The 25,181-nt window shown below is 48.2% G+C and overlaps 1 protein-coding gene and 1 pseudogene across 3 annotated transcripts in view; both read left to right on the top strand.

Moving 5' to 3' along the window:
• The first annotated feature begins 8,203 nt into the window (after window positions 1–8,203).
• LOC115313176 lies at window positions 8,204–9,996 on the top strand (annotated as a pseudogene).
• Window positions 9,997–15,836: 5,840 nt separating this feature from the next.
• The window catches only part of LOC8052963 (Krueppel-like factor 3), a 255,160-nt gene continuing 245,815 nt past the window's right edge, over window positions 15,837–25,181 (top strand). Inside the window, exon 1 of one of the 3 annotated variants that reach the window (XM_029983720.4) lies at window positions 15,837–16,249. In XM_029983720.4, the coding sequence (XP_029839580.1) occupies window positions 16,241–16,249 (9 nt within the window). In that variant the 5' untranslated portion in view covers window positions 15,837–16,240. The remainder of the gene's footprint in view (window positions 16,250–25,181) is intronic. The other 2 variants (XM_042289971.1, XM_029983721.4) reach the window with 2 other exon arrangements.

Genomic DNA, 25,181 nt, shown 5'->3' with positions numbered 1-25,181 from the left:
TGAGCGGGTTAGCTGCGAGGTCGATGACGGCGCCATACTCGCAGAGGAAGTCCATTTTGAGGATAACGTCCCTCGCACAGTCTTTCAGAACGACGAACTTTACAGCTATAGGGCATGTCTCACCGTGGATCTCGACGCGAGCAGTGCATCTCCCGATTGCTGTGATCAGGTCAATACCGGCGGTTCGTATTTGAGGGCCTTCCTACGGCATTGCCACTTTCCGAAGACGGTGTGAAAGCCCCCACTCAGGTCGGAGTAGCCTGCACCGGTGTCCACGAGCGCCGACGCGTCGCGGCCGTCGATGGTCACCTTAAGGCTGTTGGGCACCGTTGCAGAATGTCACGATCCTCATGACAATGATTGCATCGCGGCCGCGATCGAAGACGAAGAAGATTATGAAGAGGACGAGGCTGGGAGCGTGCGACCGAGCGGGCAATTGGAAGCTGAGCACGCGGACCGCAGCGGCCGGCCTGCAGATCGCTCAACAGCTGCCACGGTCAGCGAAGCGCTGACTTCAGCGGTCTGGTCGACGGAAGCTTTGCCGGACTCCGACACTTGGGGCTGCCATGCACAGCTCCTAGCCAAGTCTGCGCTACGACCTCCAACCATCGAGGCGAAGGCAACCGCCTTCACGAGGACACGCCACGGAGGACTCGTGAGCGAGATTCACCTGATGTGTCTATGACTTGACCGAACTTTGATTAGTGTTGAGATCCGTGTAGAGATTTTTTTATTGTACTTTCTCTTCTGCTACTTCTCTCTTTATTTTCTGACGGTTTACCTTTATCTTTCTTTCTCATAATAATTTTTTCGCTCCTTTAAATAATATAACGTATTTCTCATTCCCGCAATTCACATGGTCTTTGTCTCCCTCTTTCCCGAACGGGCGTGACACAGAAACGTCGCCCCGATGCACGTCGTCGGTCGAGTGGGAGGCCTCGGGCTTTCTTTGGAGGTTCTTTACGTCCTCGATCTACGGGGGTTGCCGCGCTTAGTTTTCCCGGCGCTACAAGGGCGGCAGGCTCTCACGACGGGGTCGGTGCATCGGCGAAGCTGGACGTCGTGGCGACGGCGACCAGGACCCCTCCCTATTTGCCGGTAGGGCAACGACTGTAGATATGGTCGGCTTCCCCACAGGGGCAGCACAACAGGCGTCGATCGGCCGTCCTCCACACGTCGGTCTTTTTTGGCGCAGCTTGTTCTGGGCGGACGTGCGCCCGGTGTTCCTGGCGTCGGGAACACTGCGCTCCTGGAGGTTCACGTCCTGGAATCGCCATACCGATGCCGGCCTGGGCCCGTTTTCTCGAACGCGAACCGTGGTTTAAAGTTAACTATTGTTCCTAAAAGGGGGAATCCTAGGTCACGTGACTTGGAGAGCAGGGGCGCCGAGGGAGGAGCGGTACCTAGAAGCAAAATGGCCGTGGCGTCGCTCAACGAGGGCTAATAATTCTGCTTGGTTCTGCTGAACATTCATTTCGATCCGGCTGTTATTTTAATGACGCACCATCAACCTATTTGCACGTCAAGCAAAGCGGTAGGTCAGAGGGACTACTAAACTAACCGACGGCAGCATTCCGCGAACGCATCACTCTTCAGCAGTCCGGGATCCAAGACATATGACGGCCTTGCAAGTGTTTTTATGGTGAGTAAAAAAATGTTTTGCGAACGAGTGTTGGTATATATTTATTCTAACACGTTTAATTTGTTACACTATGCATGCCAACTCGTCAGCCGCGCTTACTTTGCGGAGAGAGGGGGTTATCTACAATAAAGTCTTCGTTCCTGGTGAACAGCTGGGACATTGTACTGTTTTTTTTTTGTTCGCAGTGCGCCGACAGTATGCCGACAGCATCGAGGTTTCTACGTATCCCCGGTGGCCAGCGATTCAACGGTGACGAGAAGCTTAGCTTTTCGTCACCGGTGCATCGGTTGGGCAAATGGAAGAGAGGCCAAACAGTTGAGATTAGCAGGAATCGCAGAAACGTGCGTTGCAAGGAACAAAAACGAGACTACAGCACCGGCGTTGCCAGACTGGAAGGAAAACGGGAAAGTTATTCGTTGTTTAGGCAAAACATATTGAAGGAAATGTTTTTTAGATTTTCGAATATTCGTCGACAAACTACAGCATAGTAGCTAAAATTTCTTCGTACCATCGGAAGCAAATAAATTGGTTTTCAAGTACAACATTACTATATTTTTACTTAAAATACCATACTAGATTGATAACAACCAGCGGAAAAAGCGGATAAACAAAATGACTGGCTTGTTTCACCGATAGATGGCGCACCTTATTGCCCAATCAAAAATAATTATTGTTGTTCTATATCCAGCCGTTTATTACAGTACCTAGGTACTTTTTCCTTCCTAGGCACCGTGGTTTACCAAAATGGGTTTACCATCGCTTCGAGAAAACCGGCCTTGGTGGTTCTCGTCGAACCATCGCGGCGCAGCTTAGAGTGGGCTCTTCGGTGCTGCTACGGTGATGGGTGAGTCAGGTTAACCTCCTCTCGGACGACCTCGGCGAGTGAGAGGACGGGCGATCAGCAGCGGGTAGCATTTCGCAAAGCTCTTCCTGGACGATGTCGCTTTAGATCTCCCGAAGGCTGTCGACACCGGCGGTGTTCAAGTCCAGTAGGGAAGATGCGACACTTGAAGGAACAGGTACGCTGCCGAGTCGGTGGTAATGGCTCGCTCGGGCCGACAGTGCGCGCTCGATGTTGGTGGCTTCACTCCATCCAGTCTTGTACACGTTACTCAACAAAGTAATCGATTACAATTACTATTACTCTTGGCTAAAAAGTATTCGATTAGATTACTTGATTACTCAACAGAAAAAGTCATTGGACAGAAGTAACCGCTACTTCTCCGATCACTTTATTGTGTGAAGACTTACATCTTGCGCGCTCATAACAATGAACTACTTCCAACCTATATTTTGCATTTTCACAAGTATTGAAGAAGAAAAAACGGGTTCCCTCTACAGCATCAGCCATCTCTCTGTGGTGCATCATAGGATCATCGGTTTTTCTAGCTACAAAATTTCTAGCAGTGTAGCAATCGCTAATTCACTCGAAACATCTCCACTGGTCCCTGATGAATAGAAACTTAGAATTCTTCTTGGAATCTCTGGTTCCATATAAAAGGTATTTCGTTTTCATGCTCTATATATTTTCTTGTACTGGCATCCAAGAGGCCCTTACTCTCTTTCGTACACACACGCTTCTCGACATATTATTCACATGTGGATGAGGGGGGGGGGGGGGGAAATGTTGAAATACGGGAAAAGGGGGTAAATGTTCATGCGTACTATTATTCACCCTAATAGGGGAAAAGACTCGCATGAACAAAGGGATGAGGGATTAAAAGTGAGATAGGGTATTAAAGAGGAATCACAAGTTCAAAGTTCCAGGCGGATTTAAAGGTTGGGAAGGGAGAGGGGAGAGGAGGAAAGGGGGGAGTGGGTGACGGGCGCGATAGGAGTGTGAGGAGAAGACATGCAGGGGTCACAGGCGCTCGGCAAGCTCTGTCTGGTGGAGAAACTCTAGCACGGCACGGAAAATGCTCCATGCTTGCCGCCGGCTACCAGTGGGAAAAAGGAGACACGTGGTTGTAGCCGTTCGTCCTCCTGCTTTTAGGACAGTGGCGAAGAGCACTTTCCTTGCTGCGTCGTATTCTGGGCAGATGAGGAGTATATGGGTGATGTCCTCGGGGTCCCCACACACTGTGCACTCCGGGCTGTCAACTCTGCCGGCTCGGCCGTAGCGATGAAGTGCTAGCCTCGTAAACGCACTCCCTGTCCGGAGTCGATGGAGTAGCGATGCGTCTGCCCTTGTCAGTCTGGAATCAGGGACTGGGATGGGGGGTGTGCCTCGCGCTGTAGATGGGTCTGGGTGCCGACTCCTGATATTTCTGGCAATAAGAAGTCTCGCTTCATGAAAGGGTCGGAGGTGGTAAGTAGGTGAGGGTAGAGCGTGTGCGTTCTTGGCTAGGGTGTCGGCGCGCTCATTACCCACAATTCCTGAGTGCGCCGGGACCCACTGAAATGCTAATGTCCACCCGCGTTCTTGTAGTGTCGTTGCAAGATGGGTTGTTTCTTGAGCGAGCAGTGATCCCTCGCCGGCATTGGCTGAAGTCGCATGTTATACAAAAGAGCAGCAGCTCCACGATTTGAAACGGATCACGCGTAGTATCCACTAGCGGAAGAGATCGCCTTGACCCCTTCTCAACACGAAACCTTGCTTGTCACAAAGACCACGTAGGGGAAGTTACGGGATCTTGACGTGTATTCGAACTGGCTTTGTACGATTTTGCATCCGCTTTAGGCATTCTTCGGGTCTGGTTCTCCTACGGGATGCAGGTACGTACCGTAAGCAGGATTGTTTTTGTTTATTTCTGTGAGTGTGTGCGTGATGGGGCTAGTTTGAACGAAGGACTTACAAAGTTACATTCTGCTCCCCCAGTGCGTCACAAAGGCCCTGGATGGCCTTTGTGGCGCACTGGGGCTTCCCACTCCCAGTCCCAGCTAGAAAAAAAAAACAAAAAACGACATATCAAAGAAACTGTTTATACAAAGGGGTTGACCTCGTTTCCTACAGCGCCTCAGGAATCTCTCTTTTTCGTTCGAAAACAAAAAAGCAAATTTTATTTTGGTCATTTCAGAAAAAAAAAAAAAGGTGTATGCCCGGGGGGGGGGGGGGGGGGGGGGGGGGGGTCCCGTCGAAAAATAATAACGGTTAGAAGTCCTTTTTATTACTTCAAAAAGTAATAAGATTACTCGTGTAATTACTGCCTAATAAAGGTAATCAACTAAATACAAAATTACTACAAAAAGTAATCGATTACAAGTAATTTGATTACTTGTAATGCGTACGGTGCAAGTCTGCTTCACTCACAGAAACGTCGAAGGTCGTTGGGGGATTGCGGAACAGGCCTCCGAAAACTTCACCCTTTACGCCACGCATGAGGACGCGAAGTTTCTTCTCGGCGGCCTCCGGATCGGCTCGGGCGCTTAGGCGCAGCACATTTGTTTGTTTGTTTGTTTGTTGGAACTTTTGACAATACAGGATTGTCATAGTGCTGAGGCAAAAGGTGACAATAAGTTACGTGACCGGGCCCCTAGCACCAGACTACACTTGCAGCAGATGCAGCAGGCAGACGAGTGGTACAGTGATTAGAGTTAACCATAAAAAAAAAAAAAAAAGAAATACACAGATAGTAACTAGATCACTACACTACACATGCTGTAGCAATGGAAAAATAAACAAACAACAATATACAACAAAAATATATGACATAGATTACTACACTTACATCTGTACGCGTAATTTAGAAGACAACAATATTATGCGGAAAGTAGAAAATATGTTTTTGATTGTTTTCTGAAAGTCAAAAGGTTTGAATTATGATCGGTTATATCGATTAAACCAGGATGGAGGTTGAGAACGTCAGGAATCTGCCAAGATAGTAATTGCGTACCGTAAATTGTTCTAGTTCTGATTTTTATGAAGTTTATATTTCTAAAATTGTGCATCAGCCTTTCGTATATGTAGAAAGGAATAGTTCATGGTCAGTTTTAGCTTGGGAGAATATAACCTGAGACAATCGTTGATTACACAGTGCCTCAATATACGATGTTGTTCAAAGTATGGGGATGTATGACCGCGGCTTGATAGGTTTTCAATAAACCGTATACTTTTTTTCTGCATTAAGTACAAGCTAGTCATATTACATTTAGATGTAACCCCCAGCCAAGTAAACAATAGTGCAGTCGCGAGTGAACAGTAGTGAAGTAGAGCTGACGTTTTAGCCATATTTGTAGGAAGGCACGAAGTCTATTCAGCATACCAGTAGACTGTGCAATGTTAGGCTTCACAAAATTTACATTACATGTCCAGCGAATTGTTTTCATGAAAATGTATGCCTAAGAATTTGTGTTCGTTAACCCTTTCTAGTAGCCGTGACTGAGATACTATTTTGATAGTAAGGTTTACTGGTGTATTGATTGAAGAAAAAACAATATATTTTGTTTTGTTAACATTTAGAAGCAGTTGATTCGCATCAAGCCACTTCGATAAGTTTTGCAGCCGATGCGTTTGCATCTTCAACAAAGCGGGTCAGGCTTTCGTTGGGGCCCTGCACCATTGTTTGAAGAAGGCCCTCCACTTGCTGCCGACGGTGGTGGTTGATGAACGACCGCTTCAATTCGGCGGCGCAAGACTCCCGTGTAGTGAAAGAAGCTTCGGGGTTTTCAAGCCAGTGCCTCGCAGTGCTTTCAAGCGAGAAGTACCGGTTGTGGAAGCATTGCTCTGTCGTCCATCCGTTGTGGCAAACTACACATTCTTGTTGTTGCAGCCAAGCCTCGATATCCTCGTGAACCTCCCCTTGAAAAGGCGTCGGAGTCCGGGGTGCGATCGGCAGGTATGCGACGGCGGCGGCGGTCGAGGTTTGCGACGGCTGGTTGTCCATCGTCTGCTTCGTTGGCTGTTTGGTCTTGGGTGGCAGAAGTGCAAATTCCGGGTGTAGGCCTTGGGTGCGGCGACTTAGTCGGATCTCTGTAGGGTCTTCGTTTTGGTCTTCGCGGGCTTGGGGTCGGACTTGCACTGCGGGCCTTCGGAGGGGTAGGCTGCAGGGACATGCGCTGCCCCGCACTTCCCCCAAAATGTCACAAATGAGATATGATGAGGCGGCGAATAACTGGAAAAACTAAACGTTTAATGGGGCGAATTTGCCCCAAAACAAAATACAAGAAGGTTATCGTCGCAGGCGTCGATGTCGAAGAAACAGCAGGATTGAGCCCTCGGGCGAGACTGACCCCGGCTTGCCACGCTGAGCCCCCCTTTGTACACGTGAATGTTTCTGGAACAGTCGGCATTGAAGGTTGGGCGCGTAGAACATTCTAACCTCGAATAAGCAACAGGGTTCTCGAATTTACCAGAACGCGAAGTTTACAGAAATAGAAAAAGCTACCTCCGCTGCCAGGAATCGAACTGTGGCCCTTTGCGTGGTAGCCAAGCACGATAACCGTTCGGCCAGGAACTTCTTTTAGGGGCGAAGCTCCTTAGGGGCTAGCCATGTCCGTATGTCCGTCCGATGTCCGGCGTCGGGTGCTCGTGCTCGCGAGCACGTGAGCACGTGCTCCCGTGCTCGTGTAAGGCAAAAAAAAAAAAAAACTGCATCTCCACGTGGTGAATGATGTTGATTGGGGCGAAGCTCTGGTGGTGCTTGTCTGCGTGGACGGTGAGCCGCAGCATTCTGAGCCCTTCGTTCGTTTTCATCCATGTCAGAAAGAGAATGTGTGGTATGGAACGTGGTTATATACGCATTTGAGCATTTAACCGCAGTGTGACATGGATGAAAACGAACGAAAAGCTCGGCATGCTGCGGCTCAGCGTCTACGCAGACTAGCACCACCAGAGCTTCGCCCCAATCAACATCATTCACCACGTGGAGATGCGGTTCTTTTTCTTTTCTTTTTTATTAACCGTTCCGTCACGGACGCGCTTGCTCGTGGCGCGCGTGGCAAGCTTTATGAATTGAGGAGCTTACCCTAAAATCAGCTGGAAAAATCAGAATCTGTACATAACAAACTTGACCTTCCACCGAAGGTAATTCTTGTAACCCTGGTGAACAATCTTATTTGTATGAGAAATTTCTTGGTTTAAGAAACACATATGGTCAAATAAGATTAAATAAGAGAACATAAGAATCATACAAAACTGTATAAGAAGCTATAAGTAACTGATAAGAACTTTTTTTTAAGTTTTTGATTAATTTGTTATAACATCTTATATAACCTTATTCCTTTCTTATGTGTTCTTGTAAAGTTCTTATATGATCTTATATGTATTACCTGAGCATATGTGTTCATTGGACCAAACATTTCTTATATATAACATTTTTCACTAATGAAAGGAATATATTGGTGAGATTTCAAGATGTCGCTTTATTCCTGTGAATTGTTAGAACCCCATTGACATTTTCAGAGGTGGGCTTCGACACGATGAGTCTCGCTCGTGGTGCCATCTGTCAACAGGTGCAGCAAGCATACAATTATGTCGCCTGCTTTCAAACAACTGCTTGCTGTGCCTCGCAGGAAATGCTGCCACAAGAGCAACTCTTGGAGAAACTTGGTTGTCTATGTCAACTCCCACCACTAAATATCTCAAGGGTGTTCATACTCTGTGGACACGGCAACCCAGCCGTGATGATGTCGCCTAATGTACCACTACTCATGCAGGTTTGCACTTGGTGCCTACTCATCGCTTCGGGCCAAACGTCGTCTTCATCGCCTATCGGATATCGCGCTGACATCGCTCATCTGCAGTTGCTACACGTGGCCAACATCTACAGCGCACCCTTCACGGGCACGATGACGTCAGAAGAACTTCAAGAAGCAGCGCCACCACTGCCTATAAAGGAAACGCAAGCGGCTGCGGGCGTCAGTGGACACGGCAACCCAGCCGTGATGATGTCGCCTAATGTACCACTACTCATGCAGGTTGGTGATAGAAAACATGTTTTTCACAGCGATTACCTCTGTTTGATTGTGTTGCCGTGTCCACACACAATTGCAGCTTGTGTACGCGATTGTTTCTCTGTAGCGGGCCTGTTGCTCATACTAGCTGGAGATGTGGAGGAAAACCCTGGGCCTATTACGCAAGAAATGTTTAATGATATGATTCGGACACAAAAGGAGATCCTTGCTAAAATTACTGAGGTACAAATAAAACAGACTTCTTCGGAAGAAAGTATGCTACAAATGCAAAACAGGCTACTTGCGATAGAAAAAAAAACTTGAGAGCGTAGGTGAAACTGAGAACAGGCTTGCTAAACTTGAAAACTCTGTTAGTGGCTACGATGTCGAAATAAATACTCTTGTAAAACAAATTGATGACTTAGAAAATCGTTCACGACGAAATAACGTTATCGTAAGGGGAATTAAGGAAGAGTCTTCTGAAAACGAGGATGTACTAATGAGGAAAATCAACAATGAGGTGTTTGACGCTATACTAGGTCAAAAACTGAACTCTATCCAACGTATACATCGACTTGGAAAAAAGATGACTGGTAGAGATCGCCCTGTAATACTTACAGTTGGGGATTTTAAAGAGAAAATGGCTATCATGAAAAACTGTGTCAAACTTAAAGGTACCCAAATTAGCATCAATGAAGACTATTCCAAGAGGGTTGTTGAGCTTCGAAAGAACCTGTGGAATTCAACCGCAGAGGAGAGGAAAAACGGTGCCAAAGTCAATCTAGTCTTTGATAAGCTGTGGCTTAACAATGTTCTGTACGCCTGGAATGAAGTCAGCAATGAGAGATACAAGTGTCGCGTTCCACCGGAAGCAAATAACGAGTGACTAAAACAAAATGATTCAGCATGTTTTAAAATATTAAACATAAACGCCAGAAGTATTGCAAACAAGGTTGACGCGTTCGAAAGCATAATGCTAGAGCACGATCCTGAAGTGGCCGTAATTACCGAGACATGGCTTCATGAAAATATCTTAAACTCCGAAGTTACTCCACCGAATTATTCAATAATAAGAAAAGATAGAGAGGGAAGGGGAGGCGGAGTTGCTATTATGATTAAAAATAACATCAAATTTGAAGTCCTTGAGGAAGTACGGGATGTAGAAGCATTATGGATCAAGACAAAATTGAATAACCGTACAGTTTATATTGGTGGCGTGTACAGAGCCCCGAATTCGCCAGTTGAAATGCTGTTAAAACTAAGGGGCTACATGGATTCCAATTTACGTTACGGAGACAACATTTTGTTACTGGGAGATCTTAATTTACCTGGGATTGACTGGTCATCATATTCTCATGGAACGGCGGAAGTAGCTAGTTGCGATCAATTATTAGAACTTGTATTTTGCTATAACTTATCCCAGGTGGTAACAGATTACACTAGAGTATGTTCAACAACGTCAACAATTTTAGATCTAGTTTTTGTTTCCGAGAGTTTAAAACCATATTTTTCGAAATGTGAAACCGAAGATGGCCTATCCGATCATAGGATGGTACTCGTCTCATTGAATGTTACCCCAGAAAAATCGCACAGTCATTCAAGAAAGATGTTTTTGGATTTTAGAAGTGCTGATGATGTAAGCGTACTTGATTGCCTTGAACAATCGTTTGATGATTTTATGTTTCTTTACCAATCAGATGCTAGCCCAGACACGTTATGGGACTATTTTTCAAGCATGACGTTACGGTGTATTGAGCGATTTATACCAAAGCGCCCTAAAAAAATCGCGAACAAAAATCCTTGGATTACAAGGGAAATAATCCACGCAAAACGACAACTGAAGCGGAGACGAGCGAGTTCACATGGTACAGGTGTAGAAAAAAAAACTTGCATTCAGCGATTGAGTCGGGAGCTGAGGCGTCTAGTTAGAGAGTCTAAAGAAAGGTTTTATAGTATAACACTTAAAAAATTCCTTAGCGAGGCACCTGAGAAGTTCTGGCGGTACGTCAACCCTTCGGCTAAGTTCCAGCAGCGTGCCTCTGACCCAAAAAATGAAAAGCAGAGCGTTGAAAATTTTAGCACTTTTTTTTCATCCGTTTTCACCAACAATGATGGAAATTTGCCAAGCTTTAGTGATTCTTCCAACAATCCTCCCATCAATAACTTAGATATAAGTGAGCAAGGAGTTTTTAACCTTCTACTTAACATCGACTCAAAAAAGAGCCCAGGTCCAGACGAAATTCCGAATGAATTTTTAAAAAGGTATGCTGAGTGGGTTTCTAAATACCTTACTATCATCTTTAGATTGTCTATGAGTAGCGGTTCTTTTCCCAGCGCTTGGAAAATAGCAAAAATTATTCCCATCCACAAGAGCGGTAGTGTTAATGACGTCTGTAACTTTCGCCCCATTTCCCTTACTAGTACATGCTCAAAGCTCCTTGAACATATCATATCTAAACATCTACTGGCTTACCTTGAAAAATATGACATATTATTTAAATCGCAGCATGGTTTCCGCAGAGGTCTTTCCACGACTACCCAGCTCATAGAAACTGTTCATGATCTCTCTCAAAGGATAAACTGTCGTGGTCAAACTGATGTAATATTCCTAGATTTCGCAAAGGCGTTCGACAAAGTATCTCACCCCAAATTGCTATTGAAAATCAGTGCTGTTTTTAAGAATCCAGCCATCACGAAGTGGTTTTTCCTCTTATCTTTCATCACGGAAACAGTACGTTAAAGTTGGGGGTAGCAAATCCACTATGTCCCCAGTTGTTTCAGGCGTACCCCAGGGCAGTGTCTTGGGTCCTCTTTTATTTTTGATTTACATTAACGATCTGCGCAATGACATCTCGGTTCCAATCAGACTATTCGCCGACGACTGTGTGATTTACAATAAAATTGAAACATCGGCTGATCAAGTCGAATTAAACTGTAACTTAGAAAAAATTAAAAAGTGGTGTCAAAATTGGCAAATGGTGCTAAATCCTGAAAAATCTGTCTTCATGTCTATTACGAGAAAAATAAATGTTTTGGCTTATAATTATTGCATTGCGGGTGCTGAGTTGGAGAGAGTTAAAGAACATAAATACTTAGGCTTAATATTTACTCCTGATCTAAAATGGAACACTCACATTGATAACGTATGCATCAAAGCTAATAAAGCACTGTGGTGCCTTCGACGAAACCTCGCTATTGCAACTCCTGAAATAAAAAGTCTAGCTTATAAGACACTGGTAAGACCCGTCATCGAGTATTCTAAAATTGTATGGGACCCATATACCGTCACAAATTGCAATAAGCTGGAGAAAATCCAGCGACTCGCATCCAGGTTTATTTTTAATAAATACAGCCACGTTCATTCCCCCACAAAACTATGTGAACTTGCCAATCTTCCTACATTTGAATCAAGAACGAAGTATGAAAGGTTAAAGTTTCTTTTTCAGATTATTCATAATTGCGTAAAAATAAGGAAATCCGAGTACTTTGAAATTTCCTCCACCGAATCCTCAAGACATCGTCATAGCATGTACATTCCTAATCCATCTGTTAAAAACGATTGCTTTAAGTACAGTTTTTTTCCGAGGGCTATTAAAGATTGGAATATATTACCTGATTCTGCTGTGTCATCTATGTCGCTAAATGAATTTCTGGACCGTGTCAGTGATATTATTGTATGTGCTACAAACTAAAACCACTACAGCTTGTGTAAAGAAATGTTTCACAACTACGAAGTGATATTCGTTTCGTAAACTGCCGAAATGACGAAGCCTCTCAATATGTCTGTAACCTTTGTGTATGCTTGCGTGTAAGCGTACATGTTTGTTTGTTATTGTCCTTTTTTTTTCTCCACCCCTGTAATAGCCCTGTGCAAGGGCTGACAGTATCAATAAATGAATGAAATGAAATGAATGAATTAGGAACATCATTAGTGAATGACTGACCTAATTACACGCTACAATGAGTCCCCTTCAATCATATTACTCTATATATCAGCTTGTTTCGATTCCTCCAGCTTCCTGCAGCAGTCACTGGCAGACTTAATATGTAACCAAATAATTATTTAGCGCATATTTAGCTGCAGTTCCCATTACTTCAATTTTTCATCATTTTTTTTATGTGTCCCAGACCTCATGATTTGTGCTACCTAAATTTGCTTCGTGAATTTTAAGGAAGTTACATCCTTGTTTTGAATACATAGTTTCTTAATCTGTTTCATACTCTCAAAGACACCATAAACTGATGCATCACATCTTAAGAATCTGGGTACCTATACTGAATGTTGTGATCATACAATGCTGATGTTCCTTTTAGTAAATTCAAATTGTTCATCATCGCACTGATATCAATTTACATTTCCAATGACAACTGTGTCTCTTATTTCTTGTTCTGCTATTTAGAACTGTAATTATTATTTTTTTTTTTTTACACAGGCGATTCTTGCCAATTTATTCAGCATTTTGACAAGGCCATATGTGGCGGTATTAAAATGAATTAGCAACATAGTGTGTGGCAATTGTTATTCCCAAAGACTGCCTTGCACAAGTAAACAGTGATAGTTGTTACTTTGTGGGGTATGCATTTGTTTACAACGTAGCAGGTATTGGTACATGACGAAGAGTACCAAGGAAGAGAGGTATGAGGAGCCATGAGCAGAATCTAGGGATACATATCATTACTATCTACGTACCAGCAGACACTGTAGTGCTTATTCTCAATTATGGAGATTATCTTTTGGTTGTTTGTTCTAATGATGATTTATCAAGGACGTTTCAATTAAGATATATGATGGTGCGTTCAGTTCCAACACAAATAAAAGCAGAAACGGCTGGTCAATGCTTGTGTATATGGCATGTGCTTTGTTTGCTTTCCAAAGCGACAAATATGTATAAGCTGGGCTGTGGGTTTGGAAACATTAAAACTACCTACTAACACACTGCACACAAGAAATTAATGTTTCAACAGTAAACTAAACATGAACATGCCCAAACTTATACAAGCACAGTCGCTCTTCGGCGTTAGCATGCCACACCGAAGAGCAAAGCTTAAAAAAATATATATATAACATTCGCTCCATCCTTCCAAGCACCGGAGAACTGTATATTTTATAATAAACTATGTTAATAAAAACGCTTACATAAAGCACAGGACAGTAAAGAACAAGAAAGAAAATATGAGCATTAGAAACTTGTGCAATCCTGATGAAATTGATTTGTTTACACGTTGTGTAATTAAAGCAAAACGGAAAAAAAAAAATACATTGGAATGGCTGTACGAACTGCAAAAGGGTCAATATCTGCGGTGGCTTTTGCTTTTCCCTGACTTAACTCCCCAAGGTGAAGACCGATATAAAAAAAAGCAAAGAGGCATAGCACGGGCGAATCTAGAATGGGAACTGCTCTTCACGGCGAATGCCTTGCTGGGTTTTTGCAGTTTCCTACTTTACTGTTCACCCCTGCGTTGATACTGCGGTGGTTGCTACGCGCTCGCTGTGCCAGTCAACCACCCCCCTTTCATATCCGGCCACGTGCGCGTATTAGCGGGAACGAATGAGTCGATTCCACCGCTTTGTCAGCTTAGAAGTGAAGGATGGAATTGACAAAGTGACACGCATCCAAGAGTCAGCTTCTCGGTTTATTTCTAACATCTATAACACGAGATCATCAACCACCGAAATAATAAAAAGAGCTCAGCTTTGGATATTTGAGTCAAAATCCATAATTTATCTGTTCACTGCAGCACATTTCCCCAGCTCATACTTGGGCCAGTTTGGCGCAAGCTTGGGCCAGGCTTAAGCCAAGTTGGCTCAAGCTCACGCCAGTCTGGCCCAAGCCTGTGCTGAGGAAGTGTGCTACTTTATGAATAGGGGCATTACAAAGGGCGAGGCCATACAAATTTACGCTGCAAAATATAACAGAATAAGAATACAATATGAGTAAGCAATTTTGTTAGAAAAAAAAAAAAATTAGTCCGGTATTTTAGCAACGGTGGATGGTTAACGCCTCTTTAAATAGTTCAATTGATGGTATATGTTTACCAGAGGTGCTGGAAGGCGGTTGCAATCAGATGACGTTCTTGGTACGAAGGAGTCGATGTATGCTTACGTTTGATAGTAAGGTATTCCGACTTAAAAAAAAAAAAAAAAAAAAAACATGATACACTGGTGCAGAAATGCACGAGGGCTTAAGGTATAACCAATTTTTAGATTGATAACTCTTTATGACATAATGAACGGCACCATTCGCATATAGAGCTCTTATTATTTAAAATCATAACTATTCGGGTTCTCACGCTTAAATTATTGCCGAGCTTTAAAACAATACACATTTAAAAACGACTGTTTCATATTTTCTTTCTTCCCTCTGGCAATTGTGACTTTGACTATTTTTTACAACCTGTGACTTTAACTATTTTTGATAACTTCGTGGTGGGCTATTGAGTTACACTTTCAATAGTTTTTGCCTTGGTGTACGGCTATTTTTTTTAATTATGTTGTAATAGCTCTTCAGTGGAGACAATAGTATCTAACAATAAATTAGTAAATAAGCAAAAGTGCACTTCCGAGCTAATCCGAGCGTTGAGTTTGATATCTGCCTTCCACTTCGTTCATCATCCTACCACAACAAAATCAGAACGCCATAGAAAGATACAAATACTAGAAAGGGAGGCGGGGGGCTAATGTCCTATTCTAATAACATCAGGACGCGAAAGATAAAATAGTGTTTTTTGACTAACTGAAGAAAAAATATATGTATACATATAGATGTATATCTATATTTTTGTTTTAGTTTAGCAGGGATCACCTCAATAAAAGGCTGTCAATTAAAAGGTGTCTTTAATTTACAGAAATTCTTCTTTCCCTATTGTTATCAGTAATCAGACAAATTAATGAATCAATCTGGCATGGCAAGAAATATGTTCGTGGTAAAGATATCCCAGTTATAGTTTTCTTTTCAATGAAAGTAATTCGATTTAAATTAAACAAATCTGATTTAAATAAAATTATACCCATTCATTTAAGACCAAATCATGATCCCTTGCCCCGAGGAGCCCCTACCCCGGAGTCATACATTTGTCACACACCCCAGCAGATTGACAATACCGGATTCTGACCTTGCGAAAGGCAGCGGAGGACGAGCTCCCTAAGCCAGCCCAATGGCCCGTGAGTGTCACGTAAGCATTCGGAGGCCAACAGCGACGCGCGGTGCTCGCGTCCAGTCCCGCGCTGGCCTCCCGTTCGTGACGTACGCGATCCGGCGGCCTCGAGAGCTGTTGCTCGGGCCCCGGGCCCTCCCCGAGCCGTCGGCGGCGGCGCGTGCCGGCGGCGGAGACGTCGAGTGTCGGCGCGGCCAGAGGGCGCGTCACTTCCGCCGCAGGTACGGGCGCAGCCGGAGTGCATCCGCCGCCCGAGTGCCGCGGCTGCTGGCCCCGCCCTCTGGAAAGGGCGAACGGCCGCCCGCCGTAGCCCCAGCGTCGCCGTGGCGGCGGCAGTCGCATCTATCGCGTCCTTCGTGCCGGCTGTCGTCCCGTGCTGCCTTGCTCGTCCTCGTCCCCCGGGAAGTATGGCGCTGGTGCGGCGGCGTTGCGGCCGCGGCGTGTCGTCGCCGGACCTCGGAATATGTGTCCTCTCGTGAGCGCGGTGCGGTGCGCTGACCGCGGGGGAGTGGCAGCGGCCACCTGACGAGGGCGCCGAGTGTGCCCGAAGGAGTGCCTTGGATTACGGTGACGCGCTGACCGTAGTTCGACGGCGCGCAACTGCTCTTCTGCATGGTTCGGGTGAGTGTGCCTCCGCCGCCGTTGACAGGCGGTCGGTCGTCGGACCGGGTGCCACGCGCGATGCCCCCGCGCTGCGCCGCTTGCTCGGGGGGGCTGCCGGGGCAATCGCCCGTCCGGCCGACTGCACCGGTCCGCCGGGAAGGCGCGGGGGCTGCGTCCCGCCGTCACGCTCTACTCCCTAAATCGTGGTCCGTGCATATCTCGACCGTTCCTGCTTCCACGTCCCCGTGTGTAACTAACTACGCGGTTATACCTCGCGGGGTTCGCGGCTTCCGACCTGAATCCACCGCGATATCGTGCCGGATGGGTCAGGGTGACAATAATACGCGCACTAACTCGGCTCGGCTGATTTCACTCCGGCTTTCGCGGCACGCTGTCGCTGCGCTTTTCGGATGTCCTCGAGCGAGCACCTCGAGCCGACACTGTTATTCTGCGACGATGCTCGCGGGTTGTGGCGAACGTGGTTGCTCGATGCTTTCCGCGCCCGAGCGGCTGGCGGCGTATTGGTTCGACAACTGCGAGTGCCCAAGTCCATTCAGTCGGCGCGTGGAGAACCTTTGCGGTGCGTCTCGCCGTTGAAATGCGCGGACCCGGCACGATCCCGAACATCTACGCCGCAGTCGGTTCGCTGTCGCGTCAAGGGCAACTTGCAGAACTTGTGCGAGATCGCAGTGCACCGGGCTTTGAGGCGCGAAATAATTCGGCCCGAGTGGAGGTCTGAAGCGCACGTGTCGGTGGAGCGCGACAACAGGAAGACCGCGGCCGTGCAACACATGCGAAAGAACTTTGAGGAAGAAAATGCCCCGTCTGCGCATTTCCCGTTCATGTGTTTCCATCGAGCTGTTCCGTCGTCGGCGACGGCCACAGCGCTGGGCGCTCGTGCGAATGTTGTCGACGAGCGAGGTTCAGGGAGGGCAGGGCCTCCGGGATCCCTCGGGACCCCCACGCGGAGTGGGGGGCAGTGCCGCGTGCGCCGCTTCGCGACGGCACCGACGCGGCCACGGTTCACTGCCTCATCGAAAATTCCCCCGCACTCGTGTCGGCTGTCGTTGCTCCTCACTTTCTGGTCCGGACGAAACAAACTCCCAAACTTCCGAAAGAAGCCATCGGGAGCCTCCATGCGTAGAACCTGCTGGCCGCGCACCACGTGTTGGGACGGGGGGGAAGGAGGAGAGGGAAGGGGGGGGGGGGGGGGGGGGGCAGAGGCAGCGAATCGCACCTATAGGTCGTCGTGATTTGGGCAATATCGTCTCTTCGTACCCGTGGTTTTCATTCTCACGAACAGATCGGTCCCTGCGGTGAGCAGTTCGATGACCCGGCGTTCATCGAACGGTTTGAGTCCGCCGTTCGGAGCAACGGCTGCTCCGCGTCGAGAGGCGCGGAGTCGAGGTTTTGCCTTCGTCACGTGCTCATCTTTCGTTCACCGAGATTCGAGTCCAAAGCTTACGTCCATTCCTCACGTGACCCATTCCCTTTGAGCATCGAAATATGTACTCATTATTCGAGGCGATTGATCCGTTCTTTTGCCGAGCTCCCAAATGTTTGCTCAACGCATTACTAACGCGGCTTCATGCGACGATACATTTCTCTCAGAACGTATTTAAAAGTATTCAAGTTTCACCTCGCCGGCTTTTTGCTGGCATCCGTCGAAACGACTTGGAGCGAAGAAGGAACGCTCAGCGAATTGGATTTTTCGGCATTGGTCACAAGTCGCTTGTTGTCACTATATATGATCGACAGACTGTCGCGGGAGGCTCGCTTTACCGTTTTCCTCGACGCCGGTCACTGTCGCAATGCGAGGGGGTCGGGATAGCCGGAGGCCGGAAAACCGCGTCAGTTGAAGAGTCTGATGTTTACGTTGCAGCCAGTAAGCGAGAGTGCGCCACAACATACTCCCTGCTCAAGCTATAGCTTTGCGCTTCGTAAGCGCTGCTCGGTGGTTCCACCGAGCGCTTCTGCTGCTCTCATGAAGCCCCAGTGCTCACTGTTCATGCGTCGCGTACAGAAGTCTCTGACTGCAGACATGGCGACATGCGGACACTCCCCAAGCACGTTCGGAGCATGTGTGCCTTCCTTGGAACATCTGTGTAGGCACTTTTTGTGTGTCGAATGCGACATGACGATCATACTAGGAAGATACATGCCTCAGAAAATGCCTGTATACTATCTCTTGTACGTATTAAGAAAGCGGCTTCAGGCGTGTTTCCAGCACCATCGAGCTAACCAAGCCCCTCGAGAGTAATATCCAAAGGTCTCCGATCTATTTACTATGAACAAAAGCTGAGTCGCGACTGACTGTAAATAGAACTTTTTACTGTGGTGTATACGAGTACGACGGTGCAACTTCACGGCCGACCGCGGAGTCTCCTCCGTCAGGTATCATCATCCCCCTGGGATCGCCACCGCCGATGCCCTCGATGCTATCACGAGGACATATGGATGACATTCTCACGCGAAATGCAGACCCTAACGTCGGCCATTTTTTTTTTACGAGTCTTTTGTGCGTTGGTGACGAATTGCTCGATCAGTATATCGTGTAGCGATCACGTTCAACACGGGTGGCGAATATTTTTCGTGCGCGCACCCCGCAATAGAGTTAGGCTGGTCGCGGATGAGATTACTTCTGGTTACTCGGCTGTATTCTTCGCGTAAGAGAGCCAAGCGATTGAAAGGCCCCACGCGGACGCGCATTGCCCAGGTTATGGTGTCTAGCCTACCCAGGTTGCCTGTCGTGGTAGCTGCAGCCATCTTGAAACAGGCGCTCTCGCTGTGGGCCCGAGATTTCGCGAGATGTTCCCGCAAGAGTCCCCGACGTTCGCAAGGGCCGCAAATCGCGCAACGTCGAATGTCGCGTGTGTCCTCAAAGCTGGCATTTCTTTCTTTTTTTTCGTTTTGCGCACGCGCTCTTTTGACCGGCAGTTTTCTTCCGTCGGAAATCTATCGCGTACAATCCACTAAGACGATCTATCGTCGGTGGACGGGATGAAATTAGCAGCAATCAGAGCAAGCACTTAGATCTCCGGGCGCGCCTCTCGATTCGTGTAACACGATTGTTCCGAGACCGATCGGCAACGTCCCAGCGAATCGGTCGTGTTTTCGGACTTCCTGATCGATAGATCCGACACCCGACGGCACATGTGGTGTCGTAGCGCGTTGCCGCATGCGTCGTCAGTAGCCCCTTCTCTGCGCCAATTCGGGTGTCGGATGTAGAAAACAGTAATTGTGTTGTGTGTTCGTTTAGACAACGGGAGGTTAGGCAGCCCCAGTGAGTGCCTGTTGTCTCTGCTGGAGATGAGAAATTTAGCCAGTAGAGTAGCACTGCTATCCTGGGGTCTTTAGCGTGTATCAAGCAGTAGAGATATTCGACCGCACGTCGCTACGATGCTCATACCAGTCGAAACAGGCAGCGGTGCGTATTGAACGCAAAACACCTGAATTCTGCAGCAAAGCGAACTTTACTCCGCGTGTTCCTGTGCTGCGATGCGTTAGTACACACTCGGCCACCGACCCTCAAGAGAAGAAATACGGAACAGGAAGTGCTGCTGAGAAATCCCGTGTTGGCTTCAAACTTGCAGACCTCAGTCGATTGACCTTCGAGCACGTTGATGCAGGATAGGTAAGGCGTCGATCTTAGTAGATGTAGCAAGAACTACAACGAGTTAATTGCCCATCCCCGCTTTGTGTGGCGGTTAAGGAAAGAAGCTGTAAGGCAGCGCTCAACGCGTCCTTGAAGTCCTAAGGAGTACAGACGCGACGACACAGTCCGCAAATAAAAGCAAAAGAGGAAATAAGATGTACATAATAAACAATGGCACTAGTCCCAACGAGAAAAGCGCATTTATTGGCACGAAACTCTTATTTTAGCCGGTTTGCACTTAACGAAGCCGGTCACCAATACTTCATTGGCTTTTTCACCTTACTGTAGCCGGCACATGCGCGTGTAGTCATGTGCTCATAAGCACTTACGTTTACTCTTCGGGAACCTTCGGGGATTGCCCGCTGCTGGATCATATTGTCGGTCTCTCGAAGACGATTAAATTTCCTGGCCAAGAAGCGAACGTACGCGAGTTACATTTTCTTGCAACACACGTACCCTTGCGTCACACGTTCGGAGACAACTTTCTGCGTTTTATTGTAGCCAATGATCCCCGACTGTTGTCCAGCTTTGTTTGCGGATAAGGCGAGGCGGTACGGCGTTAAGTTCTTCCTTTGGTCGTAAGCTATCGATTCGAATCGACTGCGCTGGGCAGACGGCCCGGAAGTGTCGTGCGCTGCGTCCATCGTGTCCGCTGACCGCACGGCGGCGGGTAAGATGGGCGCTGGTCGATGGCCGAACACCACCCCGGTCTGTGCGATTGATGGGAGGTGGGGGAGGTTCGAGGCTATAGGTGGCGCGAGCTACCGTCCGGCATAAAAGATACAGCCGTTAGAATCCGTCCATCCATCCACGTACGTGGACGTAGAAGAGTGTTTCCATCCGTCGCGCGGTGACTTGGCAACAAGGGCCGCCGTATAGTTCGCGAGGACACCACTAGAATCGCTAAACCGTGAAAAACAAAAAAAAAAAAAAAAAACATTTGGTTGTGAGACATCTGAAGAATATAGAGTTTTCGTTGATGGTGTCTAGAGTCCCATAACTCCCGCAACGCTCTCCGCAAGTCCCTACCGAGTTAGGGAATTCTGCAGACAAGGCTATAGCTGCGTTCATGCGCAATATCTTCGTTGCGGCGGACGCGTGGAGGGCGAAAAAAGGTCTACATGAACTCGCTTTTGCCTCTCGGATGGTCTAAACAAACGATAGTCCGCTTCTTTTTTTTCCCTCACTTATGGCAGTGATTTCTGGAAGATTGATAAACCCTCCTCTACACAATTCATACAGTCGCCTACTGCCTGCTCTTTAGGGCAGAGCGTTGTGAATGCATGCACTATATAGACTTCTTGAGCGGAATGTTGAAAACCGCGCATTCCTTCAAGGCCCATGGTTCGGCACTTCCCCGGCGATAAGCGCTGGAAGGGGGTATTCACTTCTTGGCTGGACTCGCCGTCTTCGGCAAAGATCCGTGCGGAGGCCCGCTCGACCACAATGGCGCTCAAATTCATCCCGAGAACCTACCGCTTCTACAAGCCCTGCGTTACCGCCCCGACTCTGAATGCGCCGCTGCGAGATATACGAGGCTTTCGCAATGGAACGGCGGAAGCGCCTGCGGAGATTGGCTGCATGCGCACATGTGTGTGTTGTCGGGCGTCGATAAAGGTTGTGGGCGGCGAGAGCAATAGGGAGGCTCGAAGACCGTCGACGCTTAGTGTTCCTCGCACCTCGTGTACTGCAATCGCGGTCCGTAGACCACGTGACCCCTATGAAGCAGTCTCCAATCTGGTCACGGACAGTACATGGGAGTCTCAGTTGTCCAGAGCGAGCTTCTTAGTTTCGATGAAGTGCATAGACCTTTTTCACAAGGGCACCGCCATCTTCAAATATCGTCACTTCCAGTGTGGGCGAAAACATTGTTTTGCCGTCGCCACGCCAATAAAAGACATTTAAGATATGAGCGTAGCCGCGTCGCACATTCTTGTTTTACCTCCCTTCTATTTTTATTTTTTTACTACTTACAGGATGAAATTTTTTTTTTTTTTTTGTCGCCCATAGCGGATACGTTTTTTAGATGGTAGGGGACGAGAGTACGCGACAAAGTGTCTATAGTGAGCTTCGCCCGCCAGCCGAAGCACGACGGAAGGCACGTGCTGGAGGCGTCTAAAAGAGACGGCCTCCCCCCTACCCGTTCCCCTCCTGCGAGCGATTATAACCGGCGGACGGCCGACCGACCAACGTGTCGAGATGCGCGCCGATGCGAAGGTCGTCCTCGGCGACCGCGGCCGGCGACCCGCGGCCTTTACGCCAGCTGGGCCTGCAGCCCCCGGTCACTGACACCGCGTCGCGTTGCTCCCTCGGCGCAGCGCTGGAACCGCTCGCTGCCCGAAGACGGCGCACCGCGCCGTGCGCCCGCGGGGCCGCCCAACCCCGGACGCGAAGGAACCGACCACGTCGCGAGACCTCCTATCTCCACGAGGTGGGACTCTAACCAGGTTTCGAGGTCAGGTTCGAGGAAAGCGCGACGCAGGTTCGACTCCTTTGCGCAAGCGCGAAGATTGAAAGCGCGCTGGCGTTGCCTGATGAAAGGGGCAGATTGTTTCGCGTTACCAAACACATTTTTGTCATAGCTTGTATCGATATAGTTGTATAAACATTTATGTATTAATATATAAGTTTATATAGTATATATTTATTTATATACACCAGATGGAACCCAAGTATATTCGTACGGAACGCCATTGAGGTAGTTTTGAGGTCCCAGTGTTGCCATAGTGCCCCGGGTGACGATATTTGTATGCGGCTCATCGATTGAACTCGAGCATTGCGTGAGCACTCGGTTCGGGCTCGCAATAATCAATAGCTCGACGAGCATTCGGGTATTGGCCCGTGTCCAATCGCTGCAATGACGACAACGGCAGTGGCCGAACCCAACGTCTGCAACTCAGTGCGTGTCCTGTGCTTTGCCAACCCCAGTGCGTGGCTACGATAATCATTGACGGCGTATAATTGGCTCTAGATAGCGTAACCGCAATACGAACTGCAAAAAAAAAAAAAAAAAAAGTTGCGCGGTTTTTAGTAATTTTTGTTTCGCTACTACCATTCCACGAGGAAAAAAACTAACGCGTATTTCGAAGGTTATGAACGTCAGGGGTTCATCTCAAGTGGTATTTATTCAAACGTCGAAAATCGTTGCACCCTCTTTTTCAGCCCACGGGCACATTGGGGGCGCGTTTGGCTCGCTCATTCTTTGTGAGCCAACTCGGTGTGTTGTTTCGAGAACATAACATATGAAGAAGTTACGCCCCTTGGGAGTGTCACTGTGCAGTACGCAGTGTTTCCTACCTCGACTCCTACTGGGGTTTCGACGTTCTCACGTTTTCGGCGAAGTTCTCGCTCGTCCTGCCTAACCTTCTTGGACGTCAACTCCTCGGAGCGTGCACTGAAATGAGAATTTCAACCGAGCAACAACAGACATCGCAATGTTCCCCGGGCATAATTTAGGTGACTCTCGTAATATCTCAATAAACAGAATGAAACCTTTGAACGCGCATAATTCTTATTCCACTCTTCACGAGGTCACCTCTGGATGACCATGCTGCGACGGCGATCTCGTATGTGACTGTCGTGACGGTGGACTTCCCCTTGCTGCATATTCGTGTCCCAGGATCTCGGGGTCCTTGTCTCTTCAGTAGTTCGCCCGGGATCCATTCGTGGTTTCCTGGGAACCGTCGTATCCAGGCTACCTGGCCAACATGATACAACCCACGTGCATTGTCTATGTAAGTCGCTCTCGTCTCGTCCCCATTGGGCTTCAGTTGTTCCAAAGCTGAGGGAAGTTTCCTTCCGAAGAGCACCCAGGCTGGAGCTTTCCCAGTCGCCACGTGGATGGTAGTGTGCTGCTTGAACAGGAAGCGGGCTACCAGGTTTCGGAGGCTGTCTCGTCCTCCCATTGCGAAAGCTCGTTTCAACTCATAAAGTAGTCGCTCGGCTTGTTCATTAGTGGCTGGGTGATACGGTGCGCTATAGTCACCGCCTTGACGCCATTATTGCGATAAAACGTTTTGATTTCGTCGGAAACAAAGGCCGTTCCGTTATCGGAGACGACTTGACGGGATATCCCGAACGTAGCGAAAAATACTACGGAGCTCTTGAATTACCGCCGCTGACGTCATGCTGTTTACGAGTCTGACCTCGAGCCATTTCGAGTAGACGTGTACCAGAACGAGAAATGACTGACTTGCTATTGGCCCGGCAAAACCGATGTGCACCGTGTCCCATGGTGCAGAGGGACGCTCCCATTCAATGCTTGGGACCTCGGGCGTTGCGCTCCTATGGTTCTGGCACGTGCCGCTTGTGACGACAGACGTTTCCAATATCTCTGTCGATGCTCGGTCACCTTACACTGCGGGCGCACGCCTTCATCGCAACGATTACGCGGTGCCCTACGTGTACCAGTGCCAATGCATCTTCCCTCAAAGACGCAGTTATGACCACACGCGACCCCCAGGTGACACATCCTTTGTGTGGAGACAGTTATGTTGCCTTTTTGACGTAGGGCAGGAAACCTGGCGCAGTCAGACGATGCAAGGTGCCCTCTTGTGTTGCCTTGTTTCTTTCGGTCCTTGTCCTGGGATCCCGCTGTTGGAATGCGGCGCTCTCTGTGTGGACCGCCATGTTGTACGCTTTCTGGGGCGTCAGGTCCGGCTCCGCAAAGAGGCGCTGCCGTAGATGCTCGTCGCGAACACCGCAGACAAAGCGATGCCGCAACATGATATCCAAGGGCAGCGTGGAGGGAATCGCCGGGGCCGTCGTTGGGATACCCGACACCGGACGACCTGTGCTTCCCCGCTGAGCTCTCCGAGACCGCATCTCTGGGCGTCGGCTCCGTCGTGGAGAATGGCGTCGTGCTCACTCCGAAGTTGCAGTCGGCGGCCATTTTTTTTAGGGCTGCTACGTCATGGATTCGCCAGGTGCTTGGTCGCGGCGTTGGAACTTGCTGCGACAGTACAGCTCGGAGGGGCGCGGATCAAAGTGGGCCTGCAGCACAGCGACCAACTCGTCGAAGGATACCTCGCCGGGCTTCCTGGGCGCCACCAGTGCACGAACCGTCTCTCACGTGCTGGCTCCGCACAACTTTTGTAGCAGTGCCCGTTCCTTGCCGACCTCTGCCACGCCGTTGGCTTCGAAGTAGAAGCCTATAGGTGCTCTGCCCACGACGATCAGGCTTGTCCGTCGAACTTTTCCGGCTTGCCTTAGGAAGACACAGCCGTCGACTTGAGATAGCTGCGGCGGTCTATGAAGGCTATTTCTGGTCTTGTCACCATTGATATGTACCAGTTA

The sequence above is a fragment of the Ixodes scapularis genome, unplaced genomic scaffold, assembly GCF_016920785.2.
Source record: "Ixodes scapularis isolate PalLabHiFi unplaced genomic scaffold, ASM1692078v2 PGA_scaffold13__105_contigs__length_92229423, whole genome shotgun sequence".
Lineage (NCBI taxonomy): Eukaryota > Metazoa > Arthropoda > Arachnida > Ixodida > Ixodidae > Ixodes > Ixodes scapularis.
The sequence above is the reverse complement of the archived record's forward strand: the minus strand, read 5'-3'. Positions and strand labels throughout refer to the sequence as shown.